Here is a 21,264-nt window from a genome sequence, read left to right on the forward strand (position 1 = left end):
AAACAAGTAAAAAAAACCGCGGTTCCAGCGCAGGCGGAAGGGCCTTTGGGCGAAGGAGGCGCATTGTTTTCTCGAAGCCCGAGGAACCCGTCCTGGCCGCCCCACCCACTCCCCCAAGATGGCGTTTGCCGCGACACCCGCCCCACGCTCGCCGCCGGGGACCATTCCTACGCCTCCCTTCGGGCCACAATCCAGGCCCTGCCCGACCCGCCCGGGAACCCGCGGACCCCCAGGTCCCGGCGGCACTGCGGCGCCCCGCGGCCCCCGTTCCGTCCCGCGGCGGTTCCCCGGTGGGCGGGGCCGCTGGCCGGCGACACACCCCCTGGCCGCCCACCCCCGGGCCCTGCGCGGCGCGCCCGCGTCGGCGTCCTTCTACGCCACTATGGGCGTGTCGGCGTCCCTCGTGACGTTGCGTCGTGCATACAATGGCGACTGCGTCAGCCTGAGCGGGGCTTAGTTTTCCAGTAATTTCCTGACATTGCCGCGGGAGCTGCAGTCGCCTCAAACCCGGTCGGCGGCAGCTGCGGCGGCGACGGCGCCGAGGCCCGGCGGGGCGAGCCAGGTGGGCGGCGGCGCGGCCGATCTCGGAGCCGCAGCGCGCGCGCGCGAAGGGCGGGCGGAGCAGGGGCGGGGGCGGCGCGGCGGCCGAACGGTCCCGACTTCCCGGGGACTGCTGGGGCGCCACGGGGAGGCGGGCCGGGCGGCGGCGGCGGCGGCGGCGGCGGCGGCGGGGTGCGAGCCGACGCGGCTGCTCTGCCTTTCTCTGCTTTCCAGCGTCATTTCGGCCTCTCTGCACGCCTGGGCCCGGCCCCTGGCCTAGGTAGGAAACATGAGCGGCAACAACTTGGATGGGAACAACGAGTTTGACGAGCAGTTGCGAATGCGAGAATTGTACGGAGATGGCAAGGACGGCGACATTCAGAACAATCACGACGGAGAAATGGATTCTTTCGGGCAGCAGCCTGCTGACACCCCCTACGAGTGGGACCTGGACAAGAAGGCTTGGTTCCCCAAGGTAAGAGAGTGGCACGGGCGCCGCTGCGGAGCGGGCCGTCTGGCCAGCCTCGCGGAGCACTCCTTTTACGGTTGCTTCGCTGAGGTCCTTGGTCCTAGCCCCCGTGGATAGTGACGCTTTTTTGTTGTGTTTACTGCGGAACCGATGGGTAAAGCAATGTAAATCTTTAGGGTGGTGTCTTAAATGTAATTAATTCTTTAAGTCTTTTCTGTGTCTCACTAATTTTGTCTGTGAAGGTCACAGTTGGTTATTACATTGATGACTGCTTTTTATTGCGAAGAGGAAAAACACCAAGAGCAAATTTAGTAGCTCTTCATATCTGTTAGCCAACCTCACTTATCTTAGGAATTCACGTGTTTAGCTTACGTACTAAGTGCAAAATGCAGCTTCTTGATTTTTTACAAAAAGTAGCCATTTACATATCTTTGCTGATTGAACTTTGCACCTTGCTTTACTTTCCTACTAAATTTTGTCCCTAGGCAAGTATGTTTGAACCATATAACCACAGGAAGACGACTGGAGATGGACAGAATATAGATGGAAAAGATCTGTGTATATTTGTTTGGAGTATTTGGAAATTGAGTATTTTATTTCAGCTGGAAGAAAAATAATTGGTGTTGAACTTGGTTGTGTAAACTTTTTAGTAAAAGTATTCCGAGTCTACGGGTGGAAAAAAGGATACTAATGGCACACTAGTTGGCTTACAAACCAATAATACAAAACGTGTCTCCCTTGTGTGATTGGACTGTTACTTTAAAAATTCTTCACTTCAGATTTCCTATTTTGTATTTATGTATATAACACAATTCCTCCAAATTGTTAAAATTTGCTATTTCACTTCCGTACTGGTAGTGCCAGTTTGAGTGCAGATACGGTTTCTTCAGCCATCTGAGTTCTTTTAACGATAGTCTAACGATGGATTATTTTGTGACTCTATCTTTTTATATTATTGAAGCCCATACCTCTTCAGACTGAGTTTTAAGTTTTCCCCATTCCTGTGTGTGCCTAGTATTGATCGGTATGGTGATATAACTACGTTTCTTTCATTATGCAATAGTGCTTTCCTCCCCAAATCCAGGAAGATAGATATGAGCTGGATTTGTACTTAATTTGTTCTGATACTAAAGGATAATGTGATTTACTTAGTGACAGAGTTAAAATGAGCATTTAGTTTTACAATTATTAATCCCATTCTTTATACACCAAATTAGAGTTCCATTCTGTGTGCTCGTATATCTTTGTGCATGTATATAGTAAAAGAAAAGTGGATTCTGTGGTTAGATTATTAGTTGGCTGTTGATTTTTATTCTGTTTTATTGTTATCTGGCACTTCCTTTGTTATGTGTATTTGTAGCCTTAGTCAAGTAGACTGTAGAAAGGTAGTAATAAGTGAAACAGCTAGAACAGGTGCCACCATCACTTACAATGCTTAAATAGTACCTCAGACTTTTGTGTTGATCATCTAAGTACTTGTGTCTTCTTATTGTTTTATGCACAATTTCCTCTGTAAGGTGACTATTCTTGCATTTACACGTGTTACAACTGTTATCTACAGAAACACTTCTCAGTTAAGTTGAATACCTAAATATGCTGTAATATTACACAATTTAAACTTTTTATGGGCAGAAATAATTTTGAATTTTTGTATGTGTGTGTGATGAATTCTTATTTAGATCACTGAGGATTTCATTGCTACATATCAGGCCAATTATGGCTTCTCTAACGATGGCGCATCTAGTTCTACTGCAAGCGTACAACATGTTAATACTAGGACTACAGAGGAACCCCCGCAGAGAAAAACCCCTGAACCAACTGATCTCAGAAAGAAGGGAGAAAAAAGAAAGTCTGAATCAGGCAAGTGATTCTAGCTTGCAAATTTTGAGTATGTGTACATATAGTTTGTGGAGAATTATAATAGCTTTGAAGGAATAAGATGAATTTTTTCTTTAAGGTAGTGTCAGATAATAAAGAATCAAGATAAACTGGCCGTATTTTTTTCCAGACAGGGCTCTAAAACTAATTATCTGTCAAAAGTTTCAAATACTTTGAAACTTGGGTAGTGATTTGAGTTAGTTTGTTTGTCTTGGTCTTCTAACGATAAGAGAAGTTCTAGAATTTTCAAGAAACTACCACATGAAGATTTTATAATGTATTTTATTTATTTTATTTTGATTTTTAGGATGGTTTCATGTTGAAGACAACAGAAACACAAATGTATATGTGTCTGGTATGTATACCTTTTTAAACAAATTCAGAGTAGGAAATAGTTGATTTTGAGATTTTTCACAAAGTGATTTTTAGTTTTCAGTTTCTCTAAAGTCCATTTTTATCACTGTATCATTTTTTTGTTCAGCCATTTATATTAGTCAGGAATATGTTTATTTATTACAGAACCAAAAAAAATTAAATATAACTTGACATGCCATCCTTTTCACCTGTTGTAGGTAACTTATGGCAGTTTACTCCTTCAGATTCAGTGAGGCCTTAAGCGAAACATCATTTTAATGTATATTTGAACACATAAAATATGAAATTTCCCTAGTTCTGTAGATGTGAAATTTTTATACATACTTAGAAAACCGGCATTTCACTCACCTAAGTTGTAGATTTGTAATTGGTAGAATGCTACGTAACTCTCACCTTTATTATAGATGTCTTTATAAATGTTTTCTATTTTTCCTAATATTACAGGTTTGCCTCCAGACATTTCAGTGGATGAATTTATACAGCTTATGTCCAAGTTTGGCATTATTATGAGAGATCCTCAGACAGAAGAATTTAAGGTCAAACTTTACAAAGATAATCAAGGAAATCTTAAAGGAGATGGGCTTTGCTGTTATTTGAAGGTTAGTTATATTCCCAAATAAGTTTCTTGTATCTCCATTTTTAACTCAGGAACCAGGGCTGTAATTTTTATAGATGATAACCAAGACCAAGAACTATTTAAAACAGGATATCAAGAAAACTGAAATTTCGTTTGGTACTTGTGTGTATCACGTTGGTAAGGTTATTCACTTGTTTTAAGAAGATACGTTATCGTGTTAAAAGTATTATATAAGTATGTGACTGGGGTGCTTTTGTCTTAAAAAAAAATCTCACTGTAAAGATTTCTTTATTGATGCATATAATCAATTCAGAATACATTTTAAAAATCAAGAAGAAAAACAATGACATTTTACTTCCCCATTGGAATGAATTAAACTGGGGCTCAGCAAACTCTGGCCCACCACCTGTTTTTGTAAATAAAGCTTTGTTGAATGCAGCCACACTAATTCATTTATGCATTTGTCCATGACGGCTTTTGTGTTTCATCAACAGAGTTGAGTGGTTGTAGCATAGACCCCTTGTGGCCCACAAAGCCTAAAATATTTACTAGCTGGCCCTTTAACAAAAGGACTTTTCTGACTCCTGACTTAAACCATAAAGGAAACATTTGTGCTTACTGTTTTAAAATATTTTTTTGAATGAGAGAGAAGAGAACGTGTTGTTAACAGAAATTTGCAGAACTTCATGTCATAGTACAGGGAAAGCTCAGTGCCAAAGGCAGTGGTCATTTCTGGAACACCTGCCACCTTAGGAATGTGTGCTACGCATTATTGCAGGGAACAAAAGAAATGGGCATGATTATGACATGCATATATGTCATAGAACCTGAAAATAATTATAAAGAAAAATCAAAATGATTTAACAGCATTATAAATACCACAGGTGTAGTGTTAGTATACAGTAATTCCAATGGGTAGGAATTAAGCGGGTAGGATTAAGCTGACAGCTTTTTGGGAGATAGGTTTTTTGCCTGGATCTTAATTAAACATGATGGGTATGGGACATGAGCATGACCATTTTAGGAAAGTGGTTTTGTAATGTTCAAGTGTAAGGAGATTTGAGAATTCTGTAAATTCTTTAAGGTTTACTAAAAATGTATAAAAAGATTCTTAAAGGGTTTGATTGAATTTTTTAAATGGAGTTTTGAGATACTTTATATGTATAATTTAGGACCCATAAAAGTATAAGGTTGTCAAACCAGGAAATTGCGTTCCAGAAAAATACAATTAATTGTTCCAGAATCCATATTTGATGTGAACAGCTGAGTTCAGTTATTCTTTTGTGTTCTCCACAGATCCTCAAAGCTTTGACTTTGTATAGAACTGATAAATTCCTCTTTGTGTAGGACCCAGAATCCATATATGTGTTTAATGCACAGTATAAGCCATCAAATAGTTATCTTCTCAGTGTATTGTAGACCTACATTTTAATTGGTGAACCAAAAAATTAAAGGCTGGCTGTGCTATTCTCAGTTCTTTGAGTCATCTAGTCTTTCAAGTAGAAGTATTATGGGATTTTAAAAGTGAAATGCACCTTCCAAATCATGCAAGTTCACTCCACTTTTCCTACAGATGAGAAATTGGGGCTTTAAGAGGCAGAATTATCCAATAACGATATAATTTATCAGGCTTCGTACCATATGTCAGTCCTTATCTTTTCCATGCATTGTTTCATTTAATTTTGTCAAGAACCTTGTGATGAAGGTATTATTATTTTCATTTTACAGATGAAGAAATTGGGCAAGTTACTCAGGGAGCTTGAGTAACTTGCCCAAGTTCACGTAGCTGGTTAGGGACAGCTATATCTCAAATGCAGGTTTCCTGATTTGCATTCTAGAGTTCTCTATCCCAGTGTAGGTAGTTACATTTGAATTTTTATGTATGTGTAATCTTCGTTCATCTAAAAACCTCCTGAAGTTTCATTTCTTTGTGTAACTTACTGTAATTTTATCTTATCTTTATAAAGAAAGAATCTGTGGAACTTGCGTTAAAACTCTTGGATGAAGATGAAATTAGAGGCTACAAATTACACGTCGAGGTGGCAAAGTTTCAACTGAAGGGGGAATATGATGCCTCAAAGAAGAAGAAGAAGTGCAAAGACTATAAGAAGAAGCTGTCTCTGCAGCAAAAGTATGTAATTTTTTCCTTTTTGGAAGGTTTCATGTAAATACCGTAGAGCATATTTTTGGTATTAGCTAAATAGTTTTGTTTCATCAAATGTCCATAAAAATTATTTTGAAAGAATTTCATTAGATCATCAGACACCTTTAGTAATCTATACAGTGGGATGATTTGGCAGTTGTGGGGTTTTAAGTTTTCTAGAGTGTTTATTTGTAATATAACAGAGACTTAGATAAGAGTAGCTATCTCTTTGGAAAATGCTGAACACCACGTTAAATAGTATAGTTTAGACTTATATTTCAGAACCATTAGTTTATCTTCTGTGTGGCTTGAAATCAGCTATACCAGGAGCTAAATTTTTATATACAGGTTTGTTGTAGGAATTAGAAATGATATCATTATATTTACTGTGTAGTTGTATGTAGTATGTGTGTGTGTACGTATATATAATGTCAAGTTTCTATTATTCTATTTGTTTGATATGTTTTGAAATATGCTAGTTTTTAAGAAATTAGCCAAACTGATAATACTTGTATCAGAGTGAATTCTAATGATACTTCTAACATTATGCTTAAACTAATGATAAAATGACCATAAAAGCGTTTAGTTGTGATGGCCCATTGTTTTTACAAGAGTAGTTAAAATTGATAACCACAAATTTTGTAAACAATACCAGTAAAATTTATGATTATAACAAAGAGTGAGTATTTTTACATATTTCAGTGCAACTTGTTCTTTATAATGATGAAGTGCCTAAAAACCAATATAATTTAAAAATATTTTTTTGGCCTCACAGTGTATCTTCGTAGAGAGTCATAATTAACTAAATAATTAGCAATTTTCCACGTGTCTCATTTGAATGTTTGTATAATCAGCCAACATTGGCTCTGAAAAAAAAATATATTCTGGAGATTTCAGATACTAGGACCATTTTTTTCCCTGCCCATTATTTTTATTTCAGAAACTTCTCTGAGTGGAACTGTGACTGAAACACAGATTATTGTTTTGGAATCAAATAATTATCATTATTAAATAGTCAATAAAGGATTCTATGAGCAGCTCATTTTTTCTCTCTCAGACAAGTCTGAAACAGAATTTACGGTTGTTTGTTCCTGCTTCATTGCATTAGGCAGCTGGATTGGAGACCTGAGAGGAGAGCTGGACCCTCCCGGATGCGCCACGAACGAGTTGTCATCATCAAAAATATGTTTCATCCTATGGATTTTGAGGTATGAAGTGGTGTGCTTACTGATAGTGATGCAGATAGGCTTTCTTTCACTCAAGGGAGCCTGAAGCTTGCCTCACCCTGTCTTTGTCATGTCACCTCCTACTTGGTTGTGCAGTGAGCAGTTAAGGCAGGAAAATGGAGCCAAGAAATAATCTAAAAGTTTTTTGGATTTCCCTTCCCATTGTTTAGCCTAGTGTTCTTTTGAATTGTAGCCAAGATAAGACTGTTTAATACCCAGACTGTAGCCCCCAAACAGTGGCTACTTGGTATGGGAAGCCATTTAAAACTATCATCATTAAAAGATTTATGGGAACTGCCTGTGGATTTTGAGTGCAGTTCAACAAGCATGGGCTGATTTTGGTGGAGAGTACCGGCTTCACACTTGCAAATGAAACTGTCACTTTGCTACGAAAAGTTTGATCCTTTAAAAAACTTGAATGAAATACAACCCCTGATGTATAAATAGTTAAGGGTTGTTTTTCAGGACCTAATTTTTACAAAACTCTTTAGTGTCTATTAGGAGGACATTATGACACTTAGTGTCCATAGAAAATTCTGAGAACAGCAAATAAAAGTGAATAAGTATATCTATTATGTATGAATTTTTAAAAAGGATTTCAAAAAGAAAATGCATGGAACAGGTCCCCTCCCCACTACCAAAAATGAATAAAGGAAGAAGAATGAGCTACAGAAGAGGTTTAAGTAATTTGTCATCAAGGTACCTTGTGTTTGCATTTTGCCTCTATTATCTCTGTCTGCTGGTGTAGACCAACGTGATCATTAGTAGAAAAAACAACTTTTTATTCTCTCCTTGGTTCAGAAATTAATAATAGCAAGTTATACATGAGAAAAAATGTATATAATGTAAAATTCCAGGTTTACAAATTATCTAGTTGCAACGAATGCCTATTAGTGTCCCTTTTGTGCATTTAAACAGAGTGAAAATGGTAAAATCATTTTAGCTCCCTTACAGAGGGTCTCAGAAATGGACAGTTGAGCTCCATCTCAGCAAATAGTGATCTGATAGACCTTACCGTGTACCTGTGGAGTCTGGGTATTTTTTGAGGTCACTGGGAAGATACATGTGGTTTATTTATAAGGTTGCTTGATGTTTCTTCTGACCAGAAATCTGGAAGAATCTTGAAATATAACAGAGGTATTTTTGACTTACAGTAATAATGAAGTATGTTTAAAAAACACACACACACCACCCCCCCCAGTGGCTTTTTGAAACATTGTCCTTATCAGGTGGGACTTTAAAAGGAATGCGTAGATGGGTCACAGTATCTGGTCTACATATTAATACAACTCTAGAATTTCCTATGATTTATCATATTTTATCCTCCTAGTAAATAAGTGGTTTGTTTCTTAGGTGACATATTTATTTCTGTGACTTGAGGTCCTTGATTCGCACATTCCATACTCCTACCATTCAAATGTGAATGTAAATGCAAGCTTAATTCACAGCATTGGGAATCTCTACAAGTAGAAGTCTGTTGTAATTTTATCTGTTCTTGTTTCTACCTCTGCCTTGGTCATTGAGATACCTTGAGTCTAACTATCACCCTTCACAAACTTAGCTTTTCCTAGCTTAACAAATATGCTTCCCCCAAAAAGGCAAATTTATTCTACCTTGACCCCTACAAAGTCCTTTCAGCGAATAGTTTTAAAGGTAGATGTTCCGTGTTTACAAATTCCTGATTGTTTTTTTTTTTTTTTTTTTTTTAAAAAGCCTTCTTGATTTAGTACAAACTTTACCATGGAGTTATAGAGCCTTTATATTACCCTGCTTGTTTCTTTCATGGCATTTATTATTATCTGAAATAATTTTATCTCCCCTACTAGAATGTGAGCTCCATGACAGCCGGTATTTGGTCTGCCTTGTTTGCTGCTGTATTCTCAGTGCATAGAATTGTGCCTGACACACAGTAGGCCCTCAATATTTATATGAAGAAAAACTGAAAGAATGATTGAATAAAACCCATGTTACTCACAAGCCAGAGTCTTTTCATTCACCCAATAGATAAAACATTTTCTTTTTAACATCTTTGCAAATGAAGGCAAATTTTCTTTTAGATGCTTATGCCACAAAGGGTGGTAGGACAGTCTGTCCTGGCAGTGGTAGCTTCAGAGTTTGCAGGCAAAGAAATCCTTGGTGGTGTTATCTTTCTTTGTCCAACTGCCTGGTTATTTAAATTTAAATTAATGAAAATTTAATAACATTAAAAATTCAGTTCCACATGTGGCTAGTAGCTATCATAATGGCTAATGCAGTTATACAACATTTCCGCCACCCCAGAAAGTTCTCCTGAACAGCACTGGTATAGACATTATGAAACTCTTGATAGAAGTCTTTAACAGGAAAACCTGCTTTCGGTTGCATGTTTTTGGGGAGTGTTTGATTTGACGAAGACTCCTTGTGAACCTAAAGAACACACATTAGCATTGAGCTTTTTAGTGGAAAACAAAAACTGAATTGTAGGTTGCCCTCAGGTGTCTGAAACTGGATTTTGGGCTGGGCGCGGTGGCTCACGCCTGTAATTCTAACATTCTGGGAAGCTGAGGCAGGTGGATCGTTTAAGCTCAGGGGTTCGAGACCAGCCTGAGCAAGAGCGAGACCCCCGTCTCTACTAAAAAATAGAAAGAAATTAGCCGAACAACTAAAAATATATAGAAAAAATTAGCCGGGCATGGTGGCACATGCCTGTAGCCCCAGCTACTCGGGAGGCTGAGGCAGGAGGATCGCTTGAGCCCAGGAGTTTAAGGTTACTGTGAGCTAGGCTGATGCCACGGCACTCTAGCCCGGGCAATAGAGTGAGACTCTGTCTCCAAAAAAAAAGAAAGAAAGAAAGAAACTGGATTTTGGAGGGTTGGGTATATTTTTATTCCAAACAGTTGACCGATGTTAGAAGCAGCATACCTAAAAATACTCTTTGATATCAGGGTAAACATTGAAGGCTAATATTTTAATGTAAACTTTAGAGGGTCTTCAGTATTTAATTCAAAGCCTTATTTAAAAATGCATTGCCAGGCTGGGCGTGGTGGCTCACTCCTGTAATCCTAGCACTCTGGGAGGCCGAGGTGGGAGGATTGCTTGAGCTCAGGAGTTCGACACCAGCCTGAGCAACAGTGAGACCCTGTCTCTACCAAAAAGAAAAAGGGAAAAACAGAGAATATAAAAATGCATTGCCTGGCAAATTTGAATACCAAGAGATAAAGAATCAAAATTCAGATGCAAAGTTGGGTGTCTCGTGTGTACCTGCGCTGTCCAGTAGAAATGTAATGTGAGCCACATGTGTAATTTAAATTTTTCTTTAGCCACATAAAAACATAACATGAAATGAGAAATTAATTTGAATAATGAATTTTATTTAGCCCAGTATATCCAAAATATAATTTCAACATGTAATGAATATAAAAATATTCATGAGCTATGTTATATTGCCTTTTTTCCCTTTGGTATTAAATCTTTAAAATCCTGTATGTGTTTCACACAGCATACCTCAATTTGTACTGGCCACATTTCAGGTGTTCAGGGGTCACATGTGGTTAGTGGTCACTGTCTTGGACAGCATAAGTTTAGATTGCAAGGAAATCAGAAACATGGTTTATTTCTCCCAGGGGAAAAAACAAAACACCACCTAGGAAAAAAAAATTCTGAGAGTTGACTGCAAAGGGTTTCGGTGCAGGAGTCTGGTTTTACTCTCAGGTTACTTGCAAATTCTTGTCTTTAGAAAATTTCCATGTGTAGCTAGGTAGGTTAAAGAGTCTTTCTAAAGGAGGAGATCACTATCGTTAAGCTTCAGGATATTATACAGCAATGAAGATATATTGGTTTTTCAAGTTGCTGTAAATGAAAACAGATCTGGGAAGACACAGCTAAGATTTAATATCATATAAGAAAAGCACTGAGACATTGTTATAGAAATAAAGGTGATGCTTGCCACCCTCACCCATGGAATCACACTTAAATTTAAAATTTGTTAAATATTTTGAAGCAATTTGTATTTGTTTTTGATATAATCCTAATGTTGGGTTATGTGGTGAATAAAAGAGGCATTAGGAATTTATCAAATTCTGAAAAAGCTTTTATTGTTAGCTATGTATAAAAGGCTGAGCTGTATTCTGTAAAGTATCTTAAACTCAGTGAAACGAGGTTCTTACCTTCTGAAAGCACATAGTCTAATAGGAGCTAACCAGACATGCACATCACCAAAAGCCACCAGATGACTTTACCATTCCGCTTTCTTCTCGGGTCTGATAATCCTGTATAAAACAAATTGAATTTTCCAAAATTAAGTTTCAGAAGTAGGGAAGCCCACAGTTCTGCCAGCTGTAGTTTTAGAAGCCTCAGATTTATGCAAATGAGTAGGATTGTACATTTTTTACTTTAAATATGATTTCAGTAACTGCCTACCAGTTATTTATTTTTGCTTTTTGAAACACTTTAGAGGAAGAAAGCCACTTTTTTGTAGTTCCTCTTTTAGTTGGTGAGAAAAATAAAAGCCTATAAGAAAGAGAGATGCATTTAAATGTTTTCTAGAAAGTGTAAGTTGACTTCAATCGAAATTCATAGATAGGATATCTTCATTTATATTTGTATGTAGTTGAAATTCAAGTTGATAATGTAGCTTTTTCTGAGTCCTTTTCATGCATTGGGACTTGGAGAAAGATTTATTGATTCCCACAGGGAATCTTAAAACCTTTTGTTACTATGGAGAGGAGAGTCTAATAGACTCACAGTTGCAGGAAAGCAACAGCTAAGAATGCATTTTATTGTGTGCTTAATAACAGCTCCTTATTTGTGTGGTTCTTATTGCAACGTGGTAGGAGACAAAATGAACAGGAATCCTTGTAAGGTTTGCCCTGTGAGTTAAGATGGAATTTTGGAAGCATGAAGAATAATCTTAGAACACTTAGTCAATGAAAGGGATATGTCTCTGTCCATTACAACATTTCTGTAAATAGAAATCTATCCAAAACACAAAGCAAAGGGCTCTCATCGGTGTGTTAATGATGCCCATGTAGAATGCAGAAATTAGCAGTCTCTGTGCCACAGGACGTCCCCTGCCCTCCCTCCCTCCCTTCTCTGCCACTGTAGACCCCTTCTGCTGCCTGCCACGCTTGTCGGTTTCCTCTGTCTTAAAGCAGGGCAGACCTGTAGTAGTAGCAGTGGCTGTAATAGTCTAACTTTATTTGATTTTGATTTTTTTAAACATTTTATGGACTGCAGACAAACATAACCAACCTTAAGCGAAACCTTTTTTTATTTTTGGATTGTCAGAGCAAGAAACTTGATTCTCGGGATTTACAGTTAAAGAAGGGGGCAAACCCATTTTAATCGTGTATTTTTTCAGGATGATCCGTTGGTGCTGAATGAGATCAGAGAAGACCTTCGAGTGGAGTGTTCAAAGTTTGGACAAATTAGGAAGCTCCTTCTCTTTGATGTAAGTTCATGGCTTGGACAAATGAATCCTAAAGCAATCATTCTTCCAGCGTTAATAAGCTTTTACCAGATGCCCCTGAATTTTAGGTTAATGTTTTTATACAGGAGGTCTGCTATCTGGTGGTAGTCATCTGTTAGCAATAATTAGATGAACATGGTCTACAAGTCACAGCTTTGATAGATTTGGTATGCCTTGCTTATTTGCCTTCATCATCACTCTAGAGTACATGATCAGATGAAAGAAGGTACAAGAAAAATGTATGAAACCTTATGGTTCCCCATTTGCCCACGTTTTCCCCTCTTTGTGAATTATTCTCCATATTTGGAACAATCAGGAAAAATGTTCTCCTTTGTATTTCTCCTTCTCACCCATTTTTTTACTTCCAGAATTGACACACAATAATGAGTCACCATTTATTGCTTGTGTACTACAAGCTACTTTACATGTTATCTCATGTAATCCTCACAGTGCTTTGAGGCAGGTAATTATTACACCCATTTTACAGATGAGGAAGTTGAAACTTAGAGATTGAGCACCTTGCCCAAGATCACTCAGCTGGTAACTGACAGAGCCCAGATATAATCCCAGGGCGATCTGACTTCAGAGTTCATATTCTTAACAGTTAAACAGCCTTGCTTCTCATTAGACAGTGATGTCAGCAGAAACAGTTCCTAGGACGTCGAGCTTGGTTCTTGCTAGGTAAGATTAAAGAAGCAGCTGACTGCATGTCACTGGCCGGGATAAAAGGGAAGAAAGACTTCGTACGTAAATCATTTTAGTATCAGAGAGAACACTACAACTTACCTACTTTGTCAAATGTGTGGGTTTTTTTTTTATTTTTAATCTTATCGTTCATTCCTTTTTTTCTTCCTGTTGTTCCAGAGGCACCCAGATGGTGTGGCCTCTGTGTCCTTTCGGGATCCAGAGGAAGCTGATTATTGTATTCAAACTCTCGATGGAAGATGGTTTGGTGGCCGTCAAATCACTGCTCAAGCATGGGATGGAACTACAGATTACCAGGTAAATTCTGTAACTGTCAAGGGCACATGAATTGTTTCGTTACCAACAAAGACTGATCTAACTTTAAGTCCCTCAGATTTAAGTTTGGGGTTTGGTTTACTCTGTTTCGTGTAACAATACTTTACATTCAGAGGACAGGAAGAGAAATATTTCAGTCCTTCAGTTGATAAATCTGAAATTTTGAGGTGCTCAGAATAGTGATAAGAAAAGAACACATTAAACCAAAATGTTCCTTTTCCTTTCCATGTTACCAAGTACAGACAGAGCTCAGACATTAACTTTCTAAAGAAATGGGACATTTCTGCAGTTCTGTAGTATTTGGCCTTTATTGAAATGATCTTATTTAAGGTCAACTCTAGTAAATCACGATGTAAAGTTTTGAAAACTGAAGACAGGGAATTGATTTGATTTCCTGAGATGAGATGCCTTATAAAATCAAGGTACTGTCATCAGTATTAGAAATGCTCAGAAAGTTGTGACTTCTTTTTGCCTAAAACTTATTTTAATGGCAGTCTTCATTTATCCACAGGTGGAGGAGACCTCAAGAGAACGGGAGGAAAGGCTGAGAGGATGGGAAGCTTTCCTCAATGGTCCTGACAATAACAGAGGCCTTCGGCGTTTGAATTCCGTCTGTGCTTCAGAAAGGGCTGGGCCTTCTAGAGTAAGGCATTTTTCAGAGCACCCTAGCACATCCAAAATGAATGCTCATGGAGCTGCAACTGGAATGGCATTTGAAGAACCTACAGTTGGGAAGAAGTTTGAAAAGACAGAAGATGGGGGAGAATTTGAAGAAAATGCTTCTGAAAAAGCTGCTAAAGAAGATGGCCCTGAAAAAGAGGCTGAAGAGGGCCGCCCCAGAAGAGAGTCTGAAGGAGGCTGCACCAAGAGAGAGCGTGAAGGCTACCCCAAAAAAGAGAATGAAGAGGGTAGTCTTAAAAAGGAGCCAAAAGAGAATAGCCCCAAAAGAGAACCTAAGAAGCTCAACAGTCATTATGAAGAGAATGGCCTTGGAGAAGAATCTGAAGATGACCCTAACGAGGAGTCTGACGAGGAAGGTGGCCCCAAAAAAGAGTCTGAAGAGGATGACTCAGAGAGAGAGTCTGATGAAGACTGCTCTGAAAAACAGTCTGAAGATGGCTTCGAAAAAGAATTTGAAGAAAATGGTCTCGAGAAAGATTTTGATGAGGATGGCTTTGAAAAGGAGTTGCGTGAAGATGTTCTTGACAAAGAGTTAGAAGAAAATGATTCTGAAAACTCCGAATTGGAAGATGATACCTCTGAAAAAGTGTTAGATGAGGAAGGCTCTGAGAGAGAGTTTGACGAAGATTCGGATGAGAAGGAAGAAGATGCCTATGAAAAAGTATTTGATGATGAGTCCGATGAAAAAGAGGGTGAAGAAGATGCCGATGAAAAAGGGCTTGAAGACGCTGATGAAAAGGAGGAATATGATGAAGATGAAAAGCTGTTTGAAGAGTCAGATGACAAGGAATATGAAGAAGATGCAGATGGAAAGGAGGATAATGCAGATGAAAAGTTGTTCGAAGATGATGATTCCAACGAGAAGTTGTTTGATGATGATGAAGATTCTGATGAGAGAGGGACTTTGGGTATTTTGGGGAGTGTTAAGGAAGACGAGCCCCTGTCCACAGGCAGCAGCTTTGACCTCAGTAGTGATGATGATATTTAATCCTTTAAACTTGCTTTTTAGGGAGAGTCCTCCATCTACATTTGCCTGTGCTTCAGGGTAATTACTAGTAGTGTTACACAAACATACGCATAGTGATAGGATGCTATCAGATTAATGCATCGAAGTTTTTTCATTGTTACCTGTACCTAATGGTTTTAAATATATGTTAATTGGCTGTTCAGTTAAAATGTCATAGTTATAATGCAAGTAAACTGGATATTTGTCTTTTTGTCAGATTTGTTAAGTGCATGCAGAATATTTTTCAAGGTATTCTGATTGAAGTTTGTGATATTCAACAATAAAAAGTGGATAATATGCAGAAATGGAAAACTGGACATAAATTACTTTTTAAATTCATGCTGTTGCTTTATTCATACTAAAGGTTGGTTTTTCTAAGGACTTGAAGAATCCCTTGGGAGTCTCCTTGCTTCTAGCTCATGTTACTGCATATGTCCATATGTCCTCATTTCTCCCAAACCAGAACATGTGGGTCCTAAACTTGTAAAGGAGGTGAGATAACCCTTTAAAGGAGTTTTGTCTTGCCTGGTCCTTGTTTTTTGGAGACAGTCTCACTCTGTTGCCCGGGCTAGAGTGAGTGCCATGGCGTCAGCCTAGCTCACAGCAACCTCAAACTCCTGGGCTTAAGCAATGCTTCTGCCTCAACCTCCCGAGTAGCTGGGACTACAGGCATGCGCCACCATGCCTGGCTAATTTTTTTCTGTATATATTTTTAGCTGTCCAGATAATTTATTTCTGTTTTTAGTAGAGACGGGGTCTCTTGCTCAGGCTGGTCTCAAACTGACCTTGAGCAAACCTGCCGCCTTGGCCTCCCTGAGTGCTAGGATTACAGGCATGAGCCACCGCGCCTGGCCTTGCCTAGTCCTTATAAGTTAACTTTTGTTTGTTTTCTGCCCTCTTTCCATTAAAATTAATTCTTAGATGCGCAAAAGTGAATTTCCTATGGTCCACAGCTTTTATTATTACTGAAAATATAGAGAAAGAGATTACAATTGTTTCTTAGCATCTTTGGGCTCCTTTAGAAATTGATTAGAGGACCTCCTTCCAGGAAAAATGTACACACACACTACACAACTTCTTGCATACAGTTTGGAGAGGTTCATGGATCCCATGAAGGTTCACAAGTTTTGTCATGTATAATTCAGTTTTTTAGACTCATAGTACCTAGTATTGTGAGAAGCCGTGTAGTCTCAATAAAATTGTGGATCTTGTTTGTGTTTTCCAAATTCAGCATTGGTGATTTGACTTCTGATGTAGCAATAAGAAGTTACTCTCATAAATTAGAAGCATTAAAATAAAGTGCATTGATGTTCTTTCATTATAGTGTCTCTAAGTGTAATCACTACCCTCTAGCCAGGAAAGAGTTCCTGTACTTCAAACCTGTTTTTGTTCTGAGAATTTTTTAGTTGATATCTGGTATTTCTTAAAATCTTTAGGATTTTCACCAGGGATAAGTCAGTAAATGAGGTGAAAGTTACATATAGAAAAATTGCAAACCAAAATACTGTTCCCTTTAAAGATAAGCCAGAAGCATTTACACATGAAGTTCTTGGAAAATTGGTTTTCTAAATGAAGAGAAGGCTTTACCTTCCATACACGGTGGTTAGATGTGTATACTCTATAACAAAAATTAGCTCTGAACATTTAGGAATAACATAAATCAGGTGTCGGGCAGATGGGGGGGACGGGATGGGTGTATACACACATAATGAGTGCGATGTGCACCGTCTAGGGGATGGACACACTTGAAGCTCTGATTCGGGGTGGGGGCAAGGGCAATATACGTAACCTAAACTTTTGTACCCCCAAAATATGCTGAAATGAAAAAAATAAGGATCTGTGAAAGCTTAAAAAAAAATTAGCTCTGAGACCATCAGGAGGGAGTCATCTCATTCTTTGTATTAAAATTTGGGGACTCCAGAATCTATCAAAAGAAGCTGATACACATCTAGTCTGTTTTAGATATTAACCATTGTTTAGTAAAGACTCCTTACCATCATTTGGAGATGGGAAATACGTTAGGAATGTAGTAAAACTGTCACTATTTGGGAGGCTGCATTGTCTAATACAACAAAGCATTGCCAATCCTGTTTAGGTTACCATCTCCTGTGTGAACACGTGTGTGTGTGTTTGACAAGTTTCAGTTCTGGGATGCTGTCCCCATATTATGACCTCTTCTCCTGGTGTTTAAGTTGATATATAGGTTCTTTTCATATAAACACACTGGAAATGAAAGTCAAAAATAGCTGTAAAATGGTAAATATGCAGTGATATAAATAACAGAAATTAACAGTCATGAAGCACACACACAGCCACCTGTTTACTAAGTAATAGGTATTACTGGTCCTGAAAACAATTTATTGTGAGGGAAGAATATATCCTATTATCAAAAGAAAAAATATAAGAGATGGATTTTGAGCACAGCAATGCTCAACAATTACCTGACGGTTTCTAAGTTGCATGCTCATTAAAACTATATAATTTACAGAAATAATGCATTCAATCCTAAATGTATGAACCAGAAGTGGCTTCAGGAATGCCTTTGAATGGCTTGAATCCCCTGCTTTCTTGAGTCCCCAAGTACCTTGTACAAGAACAAACTTCTTGTTAGAAGATAAAAAAATATTACTAGTCTTGACAATAATGAAATATCGAAATCATTAGTGCAGTCTACAAAAGAAACTTGGTAAGGGCAAAATTGCAGTAATTTATTCCAAATCTCTGTTTTCCTTGTCTTCCTTCTCAAGTAATAACTCTGGGCTCTTTTGGAAGCCCTGAGGAGCCAAATCCAGTCCATTTGGAAGCCACTACCTCTTTTCAGAGTACAATCTGTTTTCCTGATGTAAAATATTTGGTCATTTCTGAGGCTTGGGGGAAGGTAGAGATTAGGTGATATTTTGATTATGCCTTTCTCAGTAATGTAAATCTTATTTTTTAAAAGCAAATTAGACATTTCCATGTAATGTGGAGTAGTGCTCTTAATTAGTTTGAACAAAGCCATGGCTTGGACAACAGCAGAAGGCTTATAAATTTGCCCTTTGTGAACGTTTGTCAATATTTTTTGGGGTTGATTTTTTTTTTATTGAGTTTCTTTCAGATACAAGCTGTATGCCTTTTTTGGGGCAGTCACTTCAATCCATTTAAAATGTTTGCTCAAATGATTTTTGCCTCTTACCATACCTCATTTACATAATGGGCTTTGATTACATCTTAAGTAAAATACTTCCCTGATAGAATTAAAAATGTTAAAATTATGCCTTTCTAAAATCACAAGTTGGTATTGCAGATAGGTGGACAGTTTGAAGATGGCTTGGACGCCAGTTACCGCAGGGAATGATTGCTTGAGAAAAAGATTTCATAGTGTAAAGTTGACTTTTAGCTGTTCAGAATCCTACAGGTTTGTTTTATTTTCTGCATGAATCCAAGAAGATCCTGCTGTTATGGTATGCCAAATGCGTTACACTCAAATAGCATAAACAGGTTGGCTTGTGTTTAAATATAATCTGTGAAACTTAAAGCCTGTGCTATTAAGATGCGTTGGTCGTCCCAGGCTAGATTTAAACAAATGAGTCCAGCAGTGGAGCACAAAGGTGGCTTTTTCGCTGCCAGTGTTCTCCTTTTTGCACCACTTCTTAATGCTTCTGCTGAAACAATAGTGATAGTATTAGAAGAGTCAAGCTCTGAAAATAAGACATCTTCAATTTGCCATTTTCCTTGTTTGTCATAAAATTGAGATTTAAACATAATGATAAACCTGCAATATCTTAATGTAAAAATTTCTAGACTTAACTGTATGTCTAACTTTAAAGCTTGAAATTGTAATTATCTTGACCTCTTCTTTTTTGTTAAGGTATGTTTATACTATCTTTTAAATAAACAGCATAAGCTTTGGTTTTTAGGTAATTCTTAAGAAATTATTGATAAGGTAAATAAAAATTTGTATAGCGCTTTAGTGCTTTTGATATCACCTTTTACTGAGAATATATTGATTATTATATTGAAATACTAGTAGTGTTAGGCTATTGATTTAGTGTGTTTACACTCACTATACCATCTATTTAATATAATTTGATTTGGTCAATTAGCAAGTATGTATTGGACTAGTATGTGCCCAATAATATGCTAGATGAAGTACGGCAGTGAGGAAGAAAGGCAGAATTAGGCATGGACCCTCCTCAAATGGCAGTTGTGATGTTTAGATTGAGACAAGGAACCCAAGGGAAAAAAAAAACCCAAAGCAGTGATTCAGCAGTACCACTTCTAGAGCCTAGAACAGTGTCTGGCACATAGTAGGGGCTCAATAAATATTTGTTAAATGAATTAATTTATTCAATGAATACACTTGCACACTCCCACTCATTCATTTGAAGAGGGTCATTGACTTCATCACTACCTCCTCATCATTCTTGGTGATTTCAATATCAAAGTAAATGATCCTGTTCTTCCCCTCATCTTTCCACCTCAGCAGCCCAACTGATCAAACCAAAAATACAGGAATCGTCATAGATTTCTCTCTCTCCTTCACCCCCCACATCCAAGCCCTGTTGGCTCTAACTCCAAATATATCCAGAATCTGAATACTTCTCTGTATCTCCATGCTAGTACAAACCACCGTCATCTCTCACCCATGTACCTGAAAAAGCCTCCACGCTGGACTCCCCACTTGCACTCTTGTCCTCTTCCAAGTAATTTGTTATGCAACAGCTAAGGCAATTTAAAAAATCACTGCCCGAAATGCCCTGATGGCTTTCTATTAAAATGCTCCAATAATACTTAAAATCCGAACTCCTTCCCATGGCCTGCCCACCAGGCCCTGAATGATCTTGCCTCTGCCTGTCTCCCCAGACTTAGAACTCTCCCTAGTCCACCACTCTTCACTCACACAGGCATTACTTCAGTTTCTCATGCCTACCTCAGGACCTTTGCACATGCTTCCACCTGGGATGCCCCTTCCCCAGCCAAGCTGGATCTTTCTCATCCTTCCAACTGCTTAAATAAAATCTACTTAGAAATCCTGACCATCCTATCTATGGCAACCTACACTTCCTCCCCACCCAAATCTCCCTTGATGTTATTACTGTTGAATCTTCTTCGGAGTAGTTATTATACTCTCAGATCATCTTGTTTTTTCACTCCTCCCAGCACCCTAGCAGGATGCAAGCTCTAGTATCCAGGGCTTTGTCCTGGTCTCTGCTCCATTTTCGGTGCCTAGAACAGTGGCTGGCACATAATCAACAGCCAACCTTTTTTCAGGGCTGTATTCTGTTAGTAGGTACACATTTTTAGAAGAATATGAAGAACTTTGAGGTCAAGGGAAGAGGAACAGTAACAGTTATGTGTAATATATTAATAAAACCAGTGAGATAAGATTTTGAAAACACAAGGCTCACCAGTAGTTAATCAGTATTTGGAAATAAAAAAATTAAATTATTACATTTTATTCTTTTTCTTCCTCTTCATAGGGAACTGGATTTGAATTATAGCAAAAGGCCTTTGTGAGGTATATTAAGCTTTCTGACAGGTAATCACTAGGACCTCTCAGTGAGGAGCTTACAGAATCCCCATTTCTGGAAATCTTACTAGATATAAAAAGTCTTTCTTAAATGAACTATGTGAAATTTCATTTGGAAAACCTCTTGGTTTGATTTCTAAAATGATTTGATTCTCTGACATCCCTGTAATCTTCTTCCCTGTCATTTTATTCTCTCTACCTGCTCTGCAGACAACTAGAAATTTTACCAAAATCGTGTGTCTTTACAAATTTGTTTGGATGCCTTTCAACCTCATGATATATATTATCTCTAACCATTAGCAAACTATCTCTACGTTTGATTAAAATTAAGAAATCAGGACCTGATTCAAATGCAGATGCCAGCATTTCTGCAGGAGAGTAGGGATTTGGG

At 38.3% G+C, this 21,264-nt stretch overlaps 1 protein-coding gene across 2 annotated transcripts; it reads left to right on the top strand.

Annotated features, from left to right (window-relative positions):
• Positions 1–398: 398 nt before the first annotated feature.
• HTATSF1 (HIV-1 Tat specific factor 1) lies at positions 399–15,666 on the top strand. Of its 2 annotated transcripts, none has more exons than XM_045538840.1 (10): positions 399–562; positions 775–1,015; positions 2,689–2,869; positions 3,195–3,242; positions 3,707–3,861; positions 5,807–5,970; positions 7,091–7,190; positions 12,547–12,636; positions 13,519–13,656; positions 14,186–15,666. In XM_045538840.1, exons 2-10 carry the CDS (start codon positions 830–832, stop codon positions 15,341–15,343), a joined length of 2,220 nt encoding a protein of 739 aa, XP_045394796.1. In that variant the 5' UTR covers positions 399–562; positions 775–829; the 3' UTR covers positions 15,344–15,666. The 2 variants fall into 2 exon arrangements, with proteins under 2 accessions (XP_045394796.1, XP_045394795.1); XM_045538839.1 differs by having other exon boundaries at positions 821–1,015.
• The last annotated feature ends 5,598 nt before the right edge of the window (positions 15,667–21,264 follow it).

Source organism: Lemur catta, chromosome X (assembly GCF_020740605.2).
Source record: "Lemur catta isolate mLemCat1 chromosome X, mLemCat1.pri, whole genome shotgun sequence".
Classification (NCBI taxonomy): Eukaryota; Metazoa; Chordata; class Mammalia; order Primates; family Lemuridae; genus Lemur; species Lemur catta.